Genomic DNA, 18149 nt, shown 5'->3' on the forward strand with positions numbered 1-18149 from the left:
TAGAGTAGGAGAGTAGAACATATATGGCAGTGATGAAATAAAAAAAATGCATTGTATACTTTTGTATAATTTTGAAAAAGATTCAATATACTCACAATTTTATGTGATGGGGTTGAGTTGTTAAGCTTGACGGTACCTTCCCTGACCTATAGTACGCCTCAAAAACATGAATAAAAAGTATGATATCATCTTCTGCACCACTGTTAAAGAGACCTGAATTATGTCATTCCTGGTAAATGATGTCACATATGAGTGGAGTCTAAAATATTATGGGCGTAGAATGGCTGGCATGACAGGGTTGAGTTCAGACTGAGGGACATAACTTTATAGTCTGGTTTTTATAAAATATCTAGCTTTTTTTTAAATATATTTTTCACAACATAGTAACACAAATAAATACTTACATTATTGCCATTATTGACACTGTGCACATTTTGTTAAATATTTTCGAAGTACATATTCAGTGAAGTGCCTCAGGGACATGAAAAAATGTTTGGTCTAAAAAAGAAAAATGTTGACCAAAAAATGTTTATGGTCAAAATGATTTAAGTGCAATAATTATTTTTATTCATTATATTGGACATACCAAAGTGTTGTGAAAAGCTTTTAACATTTCATTTTTGTAAACCACCACTTCAAACATTTTACTGACAAGAAATTACCTGTGTGTGTATGTTGTGCAAAGAAAATATCACATATTAATACACTTACTACTTTTTAATAGGAAATGCTGGAAATTGGATGCATGTGCTTGCTCTAGTCTCCGGACAGACGGAAAATCCTAATTTATTTGCTTGTAGCGTCACCTGCTGGTCGACTCAAACATCGACGTTTGTTTATATCAAACAATCTTATTAATATAGCTGTAAATACACAAATAAAACTACTGGCTAAGCACAAAGCGATATAATTTACATACTTCATATTCTGCTTAAGTGTGAGATCACATATGATAGAGGAGGAAACAGTTGGTCGACTCTGACAGTCAAGCGGTAACTGTGGACAGGTGATCCAATTAGCCGAACTTTAGTTGAGAATTCAACTGTCGTCTTCAAAGAACGACGCCTTTGTCATCTAACGCGGTTTTGCTCGGATGATCCAACCAAATGTTGTTAAAACTCACTTTAATCCCTCAAAATCTGGTAAGTGCTGCAAAATTCAATCCCCCGAGGTTTAGTGTCTGTTATGTTGCATATCTGGCACTTTCCAGGAATAGGGTACAATGCTGTCCCATTTTGCTTTTTTTAAGCAATAGGGGGAACAAATCGTATTTTTGTTAGATAAACTATCATCTAACATGAAATCAACCTAACATGACAAGTAGCTACTTTTAAATGGAGTATTTTGTCCTGTCTGAGATTTAGAAGTCTTGTCTGTATAACTATAACTACAACAATGTCACATTTTGGGCATAATCTGTTGAATTCAATTGTATTAAAATAATTAAAAAGGTATAACAAAAAAAAATTAACAGTGCTTAAAATCGACATAACATTTTTTAAATAACCTTATTTTATATTTGACCTTTTTCTTTTTTCTTTATTTAAAATATAAATAATAAAAATATATATTTTTTTGTATTTTATATATATATATATATATATATATATATATATATATATATATATATATATATATATTTACACTTTTATTTATATATATATATATTTACACTTTTATTTATTTATATATATATATATATATATATATATATATATATATATATATATATATATATATATATATATATATATATATATATATACATATGTTACTAAAAGATTATTTCCTGTAATTTTTTTTTTTTTTTTTTTACTTGTAGTTCTCAAAGATTTTTACTGGGAAATTCAGGATTCTTCTCATCTGAGGTTTTCTTTTACCGTTTGCCCATCTGGCAGCCCACTCACCATACATGTAACAATGTTTTTTTGGATACAAGAACATTCAGTCCTCCAAAAATTTCAGCTAATGCAAAACCTCAATGAGAAATCCAATGATTACTCCATTTTAATAGTATTTTTGTAGACTGTGGTAAAAAAAAACACACCAACAACCAGTCTGATTTTTTTTAAGCTTATTTACTTACACCAATAAAAAAAATTAATTAAATGTTTACATCTTTACACCTTATTTGCATAAGCCTTTATCATTGCACAAGGTCAGCGGGTACCGGCACACTATATTAATGTTCATAAGGCAGACGAGCACGTAATAATCATACATTTTGATTTGCGAAAAAGGGGTGGGGGAAATGTTCTTATTTGGAACAGCTAAATAGCAGCAGTGCAAAACCAGCTACAAAAACTGTGGAAATTCATGAGCTCACCTGTCTGGCATAATACTGTCATTCAAAAGCACTATTCAGCAATAAGGACAGATGGAAATTACCTCTGTATACACTTGTACCCTCAAAACAGCAGCATTGCAAAGAGAGATCCTTAATTACATGAATACACAGATATCTGGTTATAAAGAAATACTGTACACATATGCTAACATTCAAAATTTTGGGGTTAGTAAGATTTTTGTTCAAATGCAGGCTGCATTTATTTGATAAAAAAGCAGTAATATTGTAAAAATATGATTATAATTTAAAACAGCTGTTTTTCTGTTTTAAAATATCTTGTCATTTATTCCTGACGCAAAACTGAATTTTCAGGAATTATGCTAATATGCTGATTTGCTGCTCAAGAAACATTTATTATTGTTATCAATGGTAAAAACCAGTGTGCTGCTTAATATTTTGAGGAAATCATGAAACTTTTTTTTTTTTTTTTTCAGGATCCTTTGGTTAGAAAATTTAAAATAATTTATTTTAAATATTTATTTTTAACAATCTTAGTCTTCACTGTCATTTTAATGCATCCTTGCTGAATAAAAGTTTTAATTCTTTAAAAAAAAATGATACTGACCCCAAACTTTTGAACTGTAGTGCATTTGTGCAAGAGAAGTGCTGTTTATATGTGCCTGATAAGACAAATAAATCCATAAGACTATCACATCACTGCTCAGAGATTCAAAGAGAAAGCTTTCTCTTCATAACACCATAAACGTACTTACTAAAACATAAAATATGACTAAATTAAAGCTAAAATATGAAGCATTCAAGTTTTATTTGGTGGGTAATGTACCTTTAAGTCATTATTACTATTATTATTATTAAGTCACCCAAAGTTATCTGGCTACTCAGCGATGCATGGTCACTCTAGCAAATCAAGTAGTAATTGGCTGTATTAATTGGGCAGTAAGGTAAAGAACTCTGTTCTGTCGAAGGAATTGTGACTTATGTTTTTTAAAGTGCAGGGAAATCATGTGCATATGTTGTTTTTGTGTTTTTCAGAAAGACAAGCTTGCTGAAGTTGATGCTGATGCTGACGGTCGTGGCATCATATGACAGGTCCGTTGGTTAAATGACCTCTGAAGCATGGAGGGGAGAAATTATGTTTTGTATACCAACTGAATGACAACATTCAAATGTGAATTTATTTAAATCTTAATGTATTCATAATATAAAAACAGGCGGCATGCATTTAATAGCATACTAATATTTAATCTAATCCTTGAATTATCAAATTTAATCTTGAGTTGCATACTATTAAATTGTTATGTTCGATTAAAGTGAAGATTTCAAAAGTTATCCACAGATTAATTTATTTGCATACCAGTTTGTTGATGGGCTTGTATCTCATCCAGGCCAGAAAGACTGCGGAAGGATCGGCGCTCCTTGAAGGCCACAGTAGGAAGCATATCCTCCTCGTCCCTCAGCTCCAGATTTGGCGTTTTTCCAGGACCTGGTAGCCTGATTACAGGCTTCACATTCTCACAAGGCAAGTTATCCTTCAAGTTATCCGATGCTGTTTTCTAATGGGGACAAAAAAATGAGCAGGGCTTCTAGGTGAGGCATAAACAAAGAGTCTGCCAGACAGTGATGGCCTTACCTTTTCTTCAGAGTCTGTCTTTCTTGTTCTTTTCATGATTTGTTCCAGGCGCTGATTTGGATCAAATTGAAAGCACAATATATATGTACAACTACAATATCATTCTATTTATTTTTTATTTTTTAAGAAGTCTCTTAAGGCTGCATTTGTTCAAAAGTACAGTAAAAACAGTAATATTGTTCATTTAAAATAATTTATTCCTGTGATGGTAAAGCTGAATTTTCAGCATCATTACTCTGGTCTTCAGTGTCACATGATCCTTCAGAAATCATTCTAATATGATGATTTGCTGATCAAGAAACATTTCTTATTATCATCAATGTTGAAAGCAGTTGTGCTGCTTAATATTTTTGTGGACATTTTTTCCAGGATTCTTTTGATTAATTGAAAGTTCTAAAGAACAGCATTTTTCATTTGAAATGGAAATCTTTTTTTTAACATCATAAATGTCTTTACTGTGACTTTTGATCAATCCGATACATCCTTGCTGAATAAAAGTAGACGTATCCTAAGGCGTACCTTTTTCCGTTCTTGGCGTTCGGCCTCCTCTCTCTGGAAACGACTCTCTCTTTCCAGTCTCTGCTGTTCTGCCAGCACCCTTTGACGAGCCTCTTCCTCTCTCTGAGAACACATTATATGGAGCATTATAGGAATTTTTATTCAATCTGCCGATGATCCATCTAATATGATATGATCCTTGCTTTATTTTAAGGGGGGAAAATGGTCTGAAGCAAAAAAAGATGGTAATGTCAGTAAGAGTAGCATATGAAGCTCTATATTTAAAGCTGAAGTTTGTATTTTTGCAAAAAGTCTTGAACAATGATTGTTTTCCAACATGTTTCCCGAGCGTTTCTCCTTCTGTCCTTGGACAAATAGACAGTCCTGCCTTAAAATCACTGAACACTTTTCATATGGCCTTATAATTTTCTACGTATTAAACTGAGTATGGGAAAAGCTTTAATACCTGCTGTTGAAGCCTTTTTTCCTCCTCTTTCTGTCTGCGAGTGTTTTCCTCCTCAGCCTGAAGTCGCTCTTCTTCCTCTTTCTTCCTCTTTTCTTCCTCCAGTCTCTGGGCCTCTGCCTCCTGGCTGGCTCGTTCTTCGGCTCTCCGACGGGCCAGTTCCTCTCTGCTCTTTCTGCAAAGAGGAGACACACAAGTTCATTGAGATACCTAAACCACTTCGGGAATTTATATCTGTCATCGTGAATGTCATGTGCATTTTAACTTTAGCATAAAGTTATTTATTTTAACTCTTTAGTTGCTACAGCAAAGAAATAGCCTAAGTTGTGGCCTTTTTCATTTGCATTGATAATCAAAAGTTAAGCTTTAAAATACTTAGACACAAAATAAATCTTACACTGATAGAGGAAAGGTAAGAATACTAAAGTATACCTCTCCGTCTCCTCTTTCTGTCTGCGTTCCTCTTCCTCTTTCTCTCTCTGGAGTCGGGCTTGCCTCCTTTTCTCTGCCAGAATGCGACTGGCCTGCTCCGGGTCTGTAGTCCAAGTATTTGGTCTGACTTGAGCGCCGTCACCAATCTGACTTGGTCCTGAAAGTGAATAAGAGAAGAGAGAGATATTTCACCAGGGTATTCAAAATACCTTCACAATATCCACAAACACTTTTATGGTGTCAACAGCACTTTTTAAAACTCAAGACAAGAACTGCCAAAGAAGATTAAAGATTAGTTAAAGATACTGAAACATATTCCCCAAAAATTAGGAATCTGCCTATTGTTTTAATAATAAATCCTGCAGCAAAATTAATCTGTTAATAAAAACATCCCATCCATCCATATATTTTATTCCTTCCTTCCTTCCTTCAGCAAATTAATCTTTTAATCCTTCCTTCCTTCCTTCCTTCCTTCCTTCCTTCCTTCCTTCCTTCCTTCCTTCCTTCCTTCCTTCCTTCCTTCCTTCCTTCAGCAAATTAATCTTTTAATCCTTCCTTCCTTCCTTCCTTCCTTCCTTCCTTCCTTCCTTCCTTCCTTCCTTCCTTCCTTCCTTCAGCAAATTAATCTTTTAATCCTTCCTTCCTTCCTTCCTTCCTTCCTTCCTTCCTTCCTTCCTTCCTTCAGCAAATCCTTCCTTCCTTCCTTCCTTCCTTCCTTCCTTCCTTCCTTCCTTCCTTCCTTCCTTCCTTCCTTCCTTCCTTCCTTCCTTCAGCAAATCTTTCAATCCATCCATCCTTCCTTCCTTCCTTCCTTCCTTCCTTCCTTCCTTCCTTCCTTCCTTCCTTCCTTCCTTCCTTCCTTCCTTCCTTCCTTCCTTCAGCAAATCTTTCCTTCCTTCCTTCCTTCCTTCCTTCCTTCCTTCCTTCCTTCCTTCCTTCCTTCCTTCCTTCCTTCCTTCCTTCCTTCCTTCCTTCCTTCCTTCCTTCCTTCCTTCCTTCCTATTTTATGCATTTCAGCAAATTAATATTTGAATCCTTCCTTAATAATAAATAACCTAAATACCCAACACAAAGAACCATTTCAGCATAAAAGATTCTAAACTGATTTATTAATATCATTAAATTGTGGGAATCATTGGAAAATGTTTGAGTCTTTCACTAACCATTAGGAATCTGAGAGCCTGCTGGTGGATTCAGAGGCCCATTAGCAGCTGGATTCAACTGCAGTTGGTTATCTCGCAGACATTGTTGAGTAAGTGTTTTGTCAGGTTGTAGATGACCGGAGGAGAGTTCATACTCTGGTTCTAGATCCTCCTCTTCTGGCAGCGGAGGTAAACTATCTTGTTTAAGTGTGGCGTGTCTGACATGCGATCTGTTCTGCAGCCTTGGAAATGGTTATATAAAAAGAGAATGGGTCAAAATTACCCACAGTATAATTTTTTGATTTTTCTGAGTGTGAGAAAAGTTAAGTGTTACTCATTCTTGAAGGAAAGTAAAAGCACAAGTGAGATCTTTTTAAAGCTGTACTACACAACTTTAGCCTCTCTGTCGCTGCTGGAGTTGTTTCTTATGTCAGTTGTGCTTTGCCACTGCTCTTCTGCATGACATGCAAGGACAAATGACATGAAACTGAAATTTACCTCCATATAGTGCAGCTTTATTATCTCAATTGTTTTCCTGGCCTAGACAGTAATGATATTACAAGGAGAAAAAAATAAAATTGTCATCATTTACACACCCTTATGTTGTTCCAAACCTGCATGAGTTTATTTCTTCCTTTGAACATAAAAGATATTTTAAGAATGTTGGTAACCAGTTGACTATAGCCATTGACTTCCATAGTACTACTATCTAGCATGGGCGTCGGAACCATTGTATATGGGTGGGACAAGACCCACCCACTTTTTAAGACCAATGATATTGGACCCGCTTACTTTTACCGTCTCTAATTCAGCGCATTTGTCTGTTCGCTTTTCAGAGCCGCCATCAGTCAAATCCAATTATTAGGGAATTCCCTAATAAATTCAAGTCCATTTCACATTATATTTCTCAACGAGCTGCAACTGACGAAAGTAACCGCCCGTTGTACCCTTCAGTCAAATATTGCGTTGTAAACATCAATAACAGCTTTAAATTGTCATTGCTGGCAAATGACCATGGTATTAGCGGGATAATCCACGGATAGCTGTGCATTTAATGCACGACGTGGAGGCAAAGAACCGCCCGACGTGAAGTGGAGTTTAGTTTACTTGTTTTAATTAAAAGGCACCAGAATAGCCTACATGAAATGGTATTTACTCCAGTAACATTTTTCTGGGGGAGGACCCATCCACTTTTTTTTTTCTTCCGACACCCATGCTATCTAGTACACTAGTACACATTCCTTTTAATACTATAGAAGTCAATGCCTACCGTCGACTAATTGATCAACAACATTCTTAAAATATCTTCTTTTATGTTCAACAGAGGACAGAAACTCATACAGGTTTGGAACAACTTGAGGGGGTAAGTAATGACAAAATGTACATTATTTGGTGACCTATCCCTTTAAGTCTAAGATTACAAAAAAAAAAATGTACCATGATGGTGGAAGGACAGTATGCCCCGGTGGGTTTGTGTCCTGTTTGGGCTTGATTTCAGTTGTTTGTAGTTGTGGCTTTTTCAAGTCTTGTTCCTCAAAATCACCTTTTGCCACCTGATATAATATATGTAAAAAAAACATTTACATGCAATACTCCATGCAACAAAGTAACTTTCGGGGGGGGGGGTGTATTTAAAAAATACAATTAAAAAAAAGTTCTAACTCCCACCAGCTCTCTGTTGGTGGTTCTGCGGATGGTGACTTTTGGACTTGAGCTTGCAGGCCTGCTTGGCACTTTCCCACAATGCACCTTTGGCTTGCGCATGGTGCTGGAGTTCATGGTATGACATGAGGCTGAACGACGACAAACATGAACAACTGAAGATGTATGTTGTTGTTTTTTTGTAAGATAAGGATGAATGAGTACAGAGAAATCAGGTGAAGCAATGAGCAGGAGAAGAAAACAAAGTTTATATTTATTACACAAAGCTGCAGACTTTGGTTTTCACTTTTAACATCTGAATGAAAGATGCAGTTCGTCACTCTAAAGTGATACCTGTGTCTCGTGACAGACACACAGCACTCTTGCTTCTGGCTAGATAAGAGACAGTAGGAGTCTGAAGACGACGGACAAGGTCAATCTCCCACTGACTAAGAGAGCGGTGTTTAGCTAGAGAAGAGCAGAAAGCAGAGCGACCAACAGGAAGAGGTCAGAAAGGAAGTTGGGAAAATAGATGCGAGGCTAGAAGACAGTTTTAGTGCCAGTTATTGCGTTTTGAATCATGCATTGAGATATTCACCATTTTTGTTTTCGTTCTTGGTGACCCTTCGTGAGCAGTGGCCAGGTTTCTGTTTGGCCTTCTGACTTTTTTCCATCGTCTTCCGCACCACAGACTCAAAACGCTCCTAAAACATGGGATGAAAACACTCCCATGATTCCATGCTCCATATGTTTTTAATCATGGTTGCAAAATCACAAGAGCAATTTTTCATCATCGTTGCTGCAGTCATTGCTAGAGTGTTTATGAAACTGATGATATACACTACTACCAATCAAAAATGTGGACACTTCGCTCAATTTATGAGCTTAAAAATCTTTAAGCATGCATTTATGCATTTATGCATTTAACAGATGTTTTTACCCTTATGTAAATAATGTCTGTGTGTATATGTATGCATGTATATTATTACCAAAAAAAAGGGCTGTCAAGCGAGTAAATGACAGAATTTTCATTTTTGGATGAACTATACCTCTAATGGGTTTTTTTATGATTTTTAAAAAAAAAAAAAAATTATGAAATGATACTCTAAATAAGAAACTAAAACTATCAGCAGGTGGAGGTAAATGTCTAAATGAGTAATTGTGTCATTCTTTCATTCGATTTGTTGAAACGGCTGATTCATTCAGGAATGAAGTAAGTGGCTCTCTTTATGAACACAATATTAACTTATTGAACTGTTGAGTAAAATTAATCATTTGCACTCATGCTATTCGGGACAAAAACTGCACTCGTGTGATATTGCTTTGTCGTTTAAAGGTGCAGTGTGTAATTTTTAGCGGCATCTAGTGGTGAGGTTTGCGAATTGCAAACAGCCAGTCACTCACGGCCTATCCCTCCCTTTGCAAACTCGAAGGAGAAGCTACGGTGGCCGACGTAGGATCGGAAGATGTCGTCGTCTGAGTCTGAGTCAGCAGAGAGTAGCAAGTCAAGCAATGAGGTTTCTTTATATTATATTTTATATTAAATTATATTTACTTAATTATTCAGTAAAACCACATGTTATTGCGATTATTTTTACTTGTTCATCATTGTGTTAGTCTTTTATTCACTGACTTTACCATAGCTTGTTTCCATGCTAGTTAGTATAAGATAAGAGCTATGGATAAGAGCATCAAAGCAGCTAGGTAAGGGGAAATGGCTAACGTTACAATGTCCGAGGCGTCGTTCAGACAGCATGTTTTTCTCCACATTTGCAGAGTCAGGGACAACCTGAGTATTCTGCTGCATCTTTTTCTGCTGCTTCTCATTCAAGTTAGTGACGAAACGTGCTCTGTAGCGCTGTTTGTTCGCTGTCGGCTACGGTAGAAACATGACGTCACAATATGTCGCCCTTCATAGAAGGGGGGTGCCTGCGGTTATGTAGATATAAATGACTCATTCTAAGGTAATAAAAACAACGGTTCATTAAGTAAGGTCTTTATACACCACTGAAAACATAGTTATGGATCTTATATTGCATTTCTGTCAATAGATCCTCAGAAATATTACACATTGCACCTTTAAAACGAGGCGATCTGAACATTATGGAGCACTAACTCTTGTGTAATGTATGTTTCATTCATACTCAAAGCCGGAGGGCGCTCTCTCACAGAAAGTTCAAAACAGATTCATAGAAGTAATAACTTATGACGTTCCAGGAAATCCGTAATATGGATAAAGACATCCAGCTATTTGCTATAGCAGCAGCCGAATAAAAAGCAGAAACGTTTTGACTGAAACGTGAAGACAAACACACGATTTCGACAATATAGGGTTTATGTGTGTTTTTGCAAGCCATCTCAAGGTATTTATTGACAAAGTATATGAATAATGCAGTGCTAATTGACAGCCTTTTAATGTTTTTGAAAGAAGTCTCTTCTGCTCACCAAGGCTGCATTTATTTAATCAAAAATACAGTAAAAACTGTAATATTGTGAAATTTTTATTACAAATTAAACTGACTGTTTTCTATGTGAATATATTATATTTAAAATGTATTTATTCCTCTGATGGTGAAGCTGAATTTTCAGCATCATTACTCCAGTCTGTAGTGTCACATGATCCATCACAAATCATTACAATATGCTGATTTGCTGCTCAAGAAACATTTCTGATTATTAACAGTGTTGAAAACAGTTGTGCTGCTTAAAATTGTTGTGGAAACCATAATGCATCTTATTGTTCAGGATTTTTATTAATAGAAAGTCCAAATAACATTTATTACATTTTTTTTTACAAGTATTTTTTAAATGGAAATCTTTTGCAACGTTATAAATGTCTTCACTGTCCCTTTTGATCAATTTAGTGCATGCTTGATGAATAAAAGTATTACTTTCGCTCTTTGTTTAATCTTACCACAAATGTTTGAATGGTATCATGGTTTCCACAATGATATTAATTCAATTAAAATCGATTTATTTATTTTAGGGCTGTTGATTTAAAAATATTACCGATCTGTAAAACGTATATATGTGTGTATATTGGTAGCATATATAAACTATATGAAGAAAATCTCTCCTACCAAGCATCAGTCACAATTTATCTCATGCACAAACTCACTCTTTCTTCTTTGATCCTCTGTCTGCGTTTCTCCTCGACCGCCACCCTCCTCCTTTCCTCTCTTTGTCGCTGCTCCTCCAACTTCTTCCGTCGCTCCTCCAGGTGTTTCTCGTAAAACTGCTTGGCCCGCTCCTCCCTCATCAGCCAGCCGTGCTCGCGCAACGCTACAGTTCAGCAAAAGAAAAGCTATCTGTTTGTTCTTCAGTTAGTAATGATGTTATATGTTGAGAGTAAGGAAAATACCTAGCTGTTTTTGGTACACCTCTCTCCGTTCCCGGGCCAATCGCAGTCTCTCGTCCACTTTTTTCGCATTTGACTCTAAATTACAAAAAAAAAATCTATTTGAAATGTTTTATGCCACATATGATATAATAAATTCAACTATGTTGGTATAAATGAGCTGCTGGGAAGAGCTCAGAAAAGATTCAGCTTCAAAGACTTTTCTTTATTGACTTTGTATCCATGGCAGCAGTATCAGGAAATTGAAGGGTTTGAGAAAGGAAAACGCAAATTGAATTGATGGATAAATATTAGCTATTTCAGACCTGTATTATTTCCATTTCGTTTATGGATATTAATCTGTGCTGATTTAATGTGCTGTGGAGCACATGCTTTTCTTTTCTGCTCCAGGGCTGTGGGTTTCACATCAGTTCTGGAATCTGGGGGGAAAACAAAAACACCAAACATAAAAATCTTTGTTTTTTGGTCTCTAAAAATTCACCAGACTTTCCAACCTAGTTTGAAAAGCAGACTGGCAGTTTAGAAGTTAAGGGATGTTATGATTCACAACATTACAAGAATGAGGAATGCTTAGCTGAATGCTTGGTTCCCAAACTTTTTAGAGTGGCGTACCCCCTGAGGCATTTAACATCCTTCTGTGTACCCCGTCTCTTCTACTTGGACTGCAGTCACTCCTTTTCCATTAATGGACAATATTTGCCCCCTTAAATTATTTTCTGGTGGATTTTTTCCTTTTATAAAATAATGATTTCAATTTAAAAAAAATCAATAGAGGAATATGCAAGGATGGTAAAAAAAGTGATAATTTTAAATATTAAACTGAAACTGCCAGTAGGTGGCATTGTCACTGTCTTAATGAGTGAGCCATTCAATCAATCAATCAATCAATCAATCAATCAATCAATCAATCAATCAATCAATCGGCTGTATTTATGAATCAGTCATTGAATCATTGACTCTCCCGATTCGTTCAAAGCCGCAGATTCGTTCACTAACGAAACACTGCTGTGTGTTGCTTGGACACTCACAACAGTTCTGCTGTGGCTTTCGTTGGAACTATTATCTCATGCAAAATAGAGCAAACAGTATTGATAATACTGTGTTGAACTGTTGTATTAAACCAATGTCACATTTGCAATCGTGTGGATATTTGTGAAAAATTGCATTCTTGCTCATAACTTATCAACAATAAAAACAAGAACTCACACAGGGTATGTTTTTGTATTAAAGAGAATTTGAGTCTAAATCGATCTCTATGCAGTCTGTCTATATTTGTGCTTCATGGTACAAAGGTACATTATCGAGAACGGCAGTGATGTAGTGCAATTTGATAAGGCAGCATAATCTGCACGCAACCTATCATATGCACGCTGTTTGTGTGGATGCAGTCAGTTTTGACTGCAAAAGATGAGGTAATTTGATTGGATGTCATGTATTTGACCTTTTACGGCCTATTTTGCTGGTTATAATGTTCGGTTTTAATGTTATTTTAAAGTGGGGTGGAATTAAATGAACGGCAAAACTCACGTATCCCCTTTGTCACCTCGCGTACCCCAGTTTGGGAACCACTGGCATAGTGGAAGCCTTCATGGTGATCTCTATCTCTTCAAAAATTCTTCAAACAAGCTCACAATTATGTTAATTCAAACATTTTAGAGACGCGTGTATTGGTTTCATAATTGTTATTCAGATTTGCACCAATCCTGTTGTCTCATGAGTGTGGTCAGTAGAATATGTAAAGAAATTAAGACTTCAGCAAAGATGCATTAAATTGATTTAAAAGTGGCAGTAATACATTTATAATGTTACAAAAGATTTCTATTTCAAATAAATGCTGTTCTTTTGAACTTAGTGCATTTTCTCAGGATTCTTCAGTGAACAGTTGTCCACAAAAATATTAAGCAGATATTAAGCAGCACTGTTTTCAACACTGATAATAAGAAATGCTTCTTGAGTAGCAAATTAGCTTATTAGAATGATTTCTGAAGGATCATGTGACACTGAAAACTGGAGTAATGATGCTGAAAATGCATCACAAGAATAAATTACATTTTTAAAATGTATTAAAATGGAAAACTTTTTTTTTTTAATCAAATAAATGCATCCTTGGTGAGCATAAGAGGCTTATTTCAAACACCAAACCACAAAATAATGAAGAAAAACATGGTGTTAGCTAATAAATAGATATTGAACCATTTTAGCCACATACAAAAAAGGCTTTTTAACACAGGGTTATATTGTTCAACTTTTCATACAGTATATCTTTGGCATCCGGTTTTGTAACTGAGACAACCCCAGGGTTAAAAGCGGTGCTTTACTAGTATGAAACATTGCTTTAGCCAGAGAAGTGTCTTTAACCTGGGGATAAAAAAGATCATTTAGAGTTGTTTAATGTGATAATCCTATATATTTAACCGATTAGTGTATTAAAGCAAATACATGCTTGGCCTACCATACCATGCAGACCTACAGTGAGGAAAATAAGTATTTGAACACCCTGCTATTTTGCAAGTTCTCCCACTTGGAAATCATGGAGGGGTCTGAAATTGTCATCGTAGGTGCATGTCCACTGTGAGAGACATAATCTAAAAAAAAAAATCCAGAAATCACAATATATGATTTTTTAACTATTTATTTGTATGATACAGCTGCAAATAAGTATTTGAACACCTGTCTATCAGCTAGAATTCTGACCCTCAAAGACCTGTTAGTCTGCCTTTAAAATGTCCACCTCCACTCCATTTATTATCCTAAATTAGATGCACCTGTTTGAGGTCGTTAGCTGCATAAAGACACCTGTCCACCCCATACAATCAGTAAGAATCCAACTACTAACATGGCCAAGACCAAAGAGCTGTGCAAAGACACTAGAGACAAAATTGTACACCTCCACAAGGCTGGAAAGGGCTACGGGGAAATTGCCAAGCAGCTTGGTGAAAAAAGGTCCACTGTTGGAGCAATCATTAGAAAATGGAAGAAGCTAAACATGACTGTCAATCTCCCTCGGACTGGGGCTCCATGCAAGATCTCACCTCGTGGGGTCTCAATGATCCTAAGAAAGGTGAGAAATCAGCCCAGAACTACACGGGAGGAGCTGGTCAATGACCTGAAAAGAGCTGGGACCACCGTTTCCAAGGTTACTGTTGGTAAAACACTAAGACGTCATGGTTTGAAATCATGCATGGCACGGAAGGTTCCCCTGCTTAAACCAGCACATGTCAAGGCCCGTCTTAAGTTTGCCAATGACCATTTGGATGATCCAGAGGAGTCATGGGAGAAAGTCATGTGGTCAGATGAGACCAAAATAGAACTTTTTGGTCATAATTCCACTAAACGTGTTTGGAGGAAGAAGAATGATGAGTACCATCCCAAGAACACCATCCCTACTGTGAAGCATGGGGGTGGTAGCATCATGCTTTGGGGGTGTTTTTCTGCACATGGGACAGGGCGACTGCACTGTATTAAGGAGAGGATGACCGGGGCCATGTATTGCGAGATTTTGGGGAACAACCTCCTTCCCTCAGTTAGAGCATTGAAGATGGGTCGAGGCTGGGTCTTCCAACATGACAATGACCCGAAGCACACAGCCAGGATAACCAAGGAGTGGCTCTGTAAGAAGCATATCAAGGTTCTGGCGTGGCCTAGCCAGTCTCCAGACCTAAACCCAATAGAGAATCTTTGGAGGGAGCTCAAACTCCGTGTTTCTCAGCGACAGCCCAGAAACCTGACTGATCTAGAGAAGATCTGTGTGGAGGAGTGGGCCAAAATCCCTCCTGCAGTGTGTGCAAACCTGGTGAAAAACTACAGGAAACGTTTGACCTCTGTAATTGCAAACAAAGGCTACTGTACCAAATATTAACATTGATTTTCTCAGGTGTTCAAATACTTATTTGCAGCTGTATCATACAAATAAATAGTTAAAAAATAATATATTGTGATTTCTGGATTTTTTTTTTTTTAGATTATGTCTCTCACAGTGGACATGCACCTACGATGACAAGTTCAGACCCCTCCATGATTTCTAAGTGGGAGAACTTGCAAAATAGCAGGGTGTTCAAATACTTATTTTCCTCACTGTATCTCTATCACAGCAGTGTCTTTAAAAACACCTTTGTAAACAACTTGTGGGCCAAAAGGCAGATATAAAGATGAACATGAGACCTGTCTCGTGCCAGTTTTGACTGTCCTATGAATCAAGACAGCCCAAAGCCTGTACACCATTACAAAGGCAACATTTGTTTTACTGTTGCTGTGTAGAACAACAAATTCAGCGCCTGACTGAAGCGTTAACGGTGAACTCTTGAGGTGAACTTGACACTCCAGAGCACCACAACAGTGACATCGAGGGTCGAAGTGTGGAGTACGATGCATTCAGAACTGCTGAATTTGCATGCATGAATATTTTAGTCAGTTGCTCTAAGAAAATTAAAGCAGATGTACCTGACATTGGGGCACCTTACATAATAGACATCTAACATGTGACGCAAGACCCTTATAAACACCTTTAGCTCAGCTAGCCTCATCACACACACACACACACATATTCTTAATACGTCACTATCTGAGCTAGCCATGAAGAAATACCTTGTAATTTAGTATACACTGTAAACATTTAGATGGGTAACGGTTTTATGTTTTTATGGCTTATACAGTCCATGTTTGCACACAGAATTTTAGGATACATATGCCACAAAGTTGTACGCAGTTTATTTTGGACCCTGAATTAGCAGATGCAATAAATGTGAACAGAATATCAGTTTATGATGAGAATGAATGCCATATTTATCGCTGCTGCTCACCAACCTTTCCGTTTCCTCGCAGTGTCGTACATCTTCAGCTGTCCTTTCTCTGCGATCGCAGCGAGACCCAGCTCTGCCGTTCTTCCCGTCTTCCTCCACTCCCGTTCCTGCTCCGCCAGGCTCAGATGAGCTGGCATCTTTCAGTTTCAAAAGCTCCTGTGAGTCTGTGTGTGTTCGTCTAATACGTGCAGCGCATCTGTGTTCCCTGTGCAGAAATCTTCCACTCCAGCTAACCGCTTGTCAGTGCATCCTTAACAGGGAATAGACTGGTTGAGAGAGAGAGAGAGAGAGAGACCGAGTATGAGACAGAAATTATTCCTGGGGGAAATTGTGTGAGCAGCTGATCTGCTCCTGTCTGGGCTGTGTCCAGCACACGTGCACAGCAAGCAAACTCAAGCATACGTATGTACAGAGTGCACATGTGCCATCCTCTGACAAAAGAAACCCATCCAGCTGATGATTATTGGAAGTGTGTTTCTCTTTAAAAAATCCATAGAGCCCCTTGCATTGCATTGCCCGGTCACATTGATAGCATGCAAGCAGCTGCAGCAAGGATGAAATATTCGCAACACAACAAAAAAGATTCTAAGTGGTTGCCTTGGTGATCGTGATATGCAAAATTGTGAGGCTGAACGGAGGCATGACATTGCATGCCAGTGTCCAGAAATAGCAGCAGACTGTGCAGCCCTGCAAAGAAAATGTGATTTCAGTCTGCACAAGGATTAGTGACTTGTAACGTAAAATATACAACCAGTCACAGATCAGATTAATGGGGAAAGTTCTTGTCCTGTATCTTGGACATGCTTTTCACATCCCATAATGCTTTTCTACAGATCGTCTGCCTGTGCGTGAGGTCTGCTCTCAGACAGAAAGATGACGTAATGCGTTCACTGTCAGTAACAACTGTGATTCCATATTGGTGGTTTTATGTACAGTAATAGTTCTCTTGTATTATAGTGCATTAGTCTTCTTTTAGCAAATACTTTCTATCCAATGCAACTTGCAATTCATGTTTTGGGACATTCGCCCTTGAGGAATGGGTTGGGTGAACTCATAAATCACCCTTTCAGCACTCAGTTTTGAACCTTCAAGACACACACCACTCATGCATGTAGTGGAGACAAAAGGTTATAGTAGGTTGTCACACTTTTCAACACTTTGGCTCGTCTAGTCCCAGACTAAAATGCATGTTAGAGCTGTTTTAACTGAAAGCAACTTGCACTGATATATTTTAAAATGTCGCTGCCTGTTTTATTCTCATGATTTTTTTTTTTCAAAGGCACATTTTTAAAAAGTTGCTTAAATGTTGTAATTTAACTGAAGCTTAATCGTTTCTTACTCTAAACCCTGTCTGTGGAACCAGTGTTTTTAACACTATAGTATTTATTCATGTTTTAAATGAGCTTTTATTGTTATTTTTTTAGTTTTTGTTTTAATTTAGATTTAAGTAATATTATGCGCTTTTGCCACTTTAATTTTTAGCTTTTTTAATATTTCTTATATAGCTTTTATTTTTTAGCTTTTAGTCATTTTAGTACTTTGTAGTTGCCAAGGCAATATCTCTAATTTTCGTTTTAATTTTAAGTTTACATTTTCATCTAATATTTATTTTATTTCAGCTTTATTTCAATTACCGAAAACTATTAAATACTTAAATTTTACTTTGGATATCACTATGTATCAAATTATTTATGTGTAAAAATATTGTATTTAATAAATATTACATTTAAATTTATTTGTAATGTCAACTTTTTATATTATACAGTTGTTTTTTTGGTAAAACTTTACAATAAGGTTTCATTAGTTTACTACATTAGTTAACATGAACTAATAATGAACTGCACTTCTGCATTTATTATTCTTTGTTGATGCTAATTT

The 18149-nt window shown here is 36.6% G+C and overlaps 1 protein-coding gene across 3 annotated transcripts; it reads right to left on the reverse strand.

Annotated features, from left to right (window-relative positions):
* Positions 1 to 2080: 2080 nt before the first annotated feature.
* Positions 2081 to 16537, reverse strand: map7a (microtubule-associated protein 7a). Of its 3 annotated transcripts, none has more exons than XM_084097822.1 (15): positions 16276 to 16537; positions 11778 to 11891; positions 11476 to 11550; positions 11233 to 11396; positions 8713 to 8818; positions 8469 to 8582; positions 8142 to 8266; positions 7911 to 8026; positions 6495 to 6715; positions 5332 to 5488; positions 4903 to 5074; positions 4458 to 4559; positions 3939 to 3989; positions 3663 to 3861; positions 2081 to 3417 (listed from the first exon to the last, which is right to left on the reverse strand). In XM_084097822.1, the coding sequence occupies exons 1-15, from the start codon at positions 16406 to 16408 to the stop codon at positions 3407 to 3409; spliced, it is 1860 nt and encodes a 619-aa protein (XP_083953948.1). In that variant the 5' UTR covers positions 16409 to 16537; the 3' UTR covers positions 2081 to 3406. The 3 variants fall into 3 exon arrangements, with proteins under 3 accessions (XP_083953948.1, XP_083953947.1, XP_083953949.1); XM_084097821.1 differs by having other exon boundaries at positions 8142 to 8290; XM_084097823.1 differs by lacking the exon at positions 8469 to 8582.
* Between the last annotated feature and the right edge of the window lie 1612 nt (positions 16538 to 18149).

This window comes from Abramis brama (assembly GCF_963993115.1).
Source record: "Abramis brama genome assembly, chromosome: 21".
Classification (NCBI taxonomy): domain Eukaryota; kingdom Metazoa; phylum Chordata; class Actinopteri; order Cypriniformes; family Leuciscidae; genus Abramis; species Abramis brama.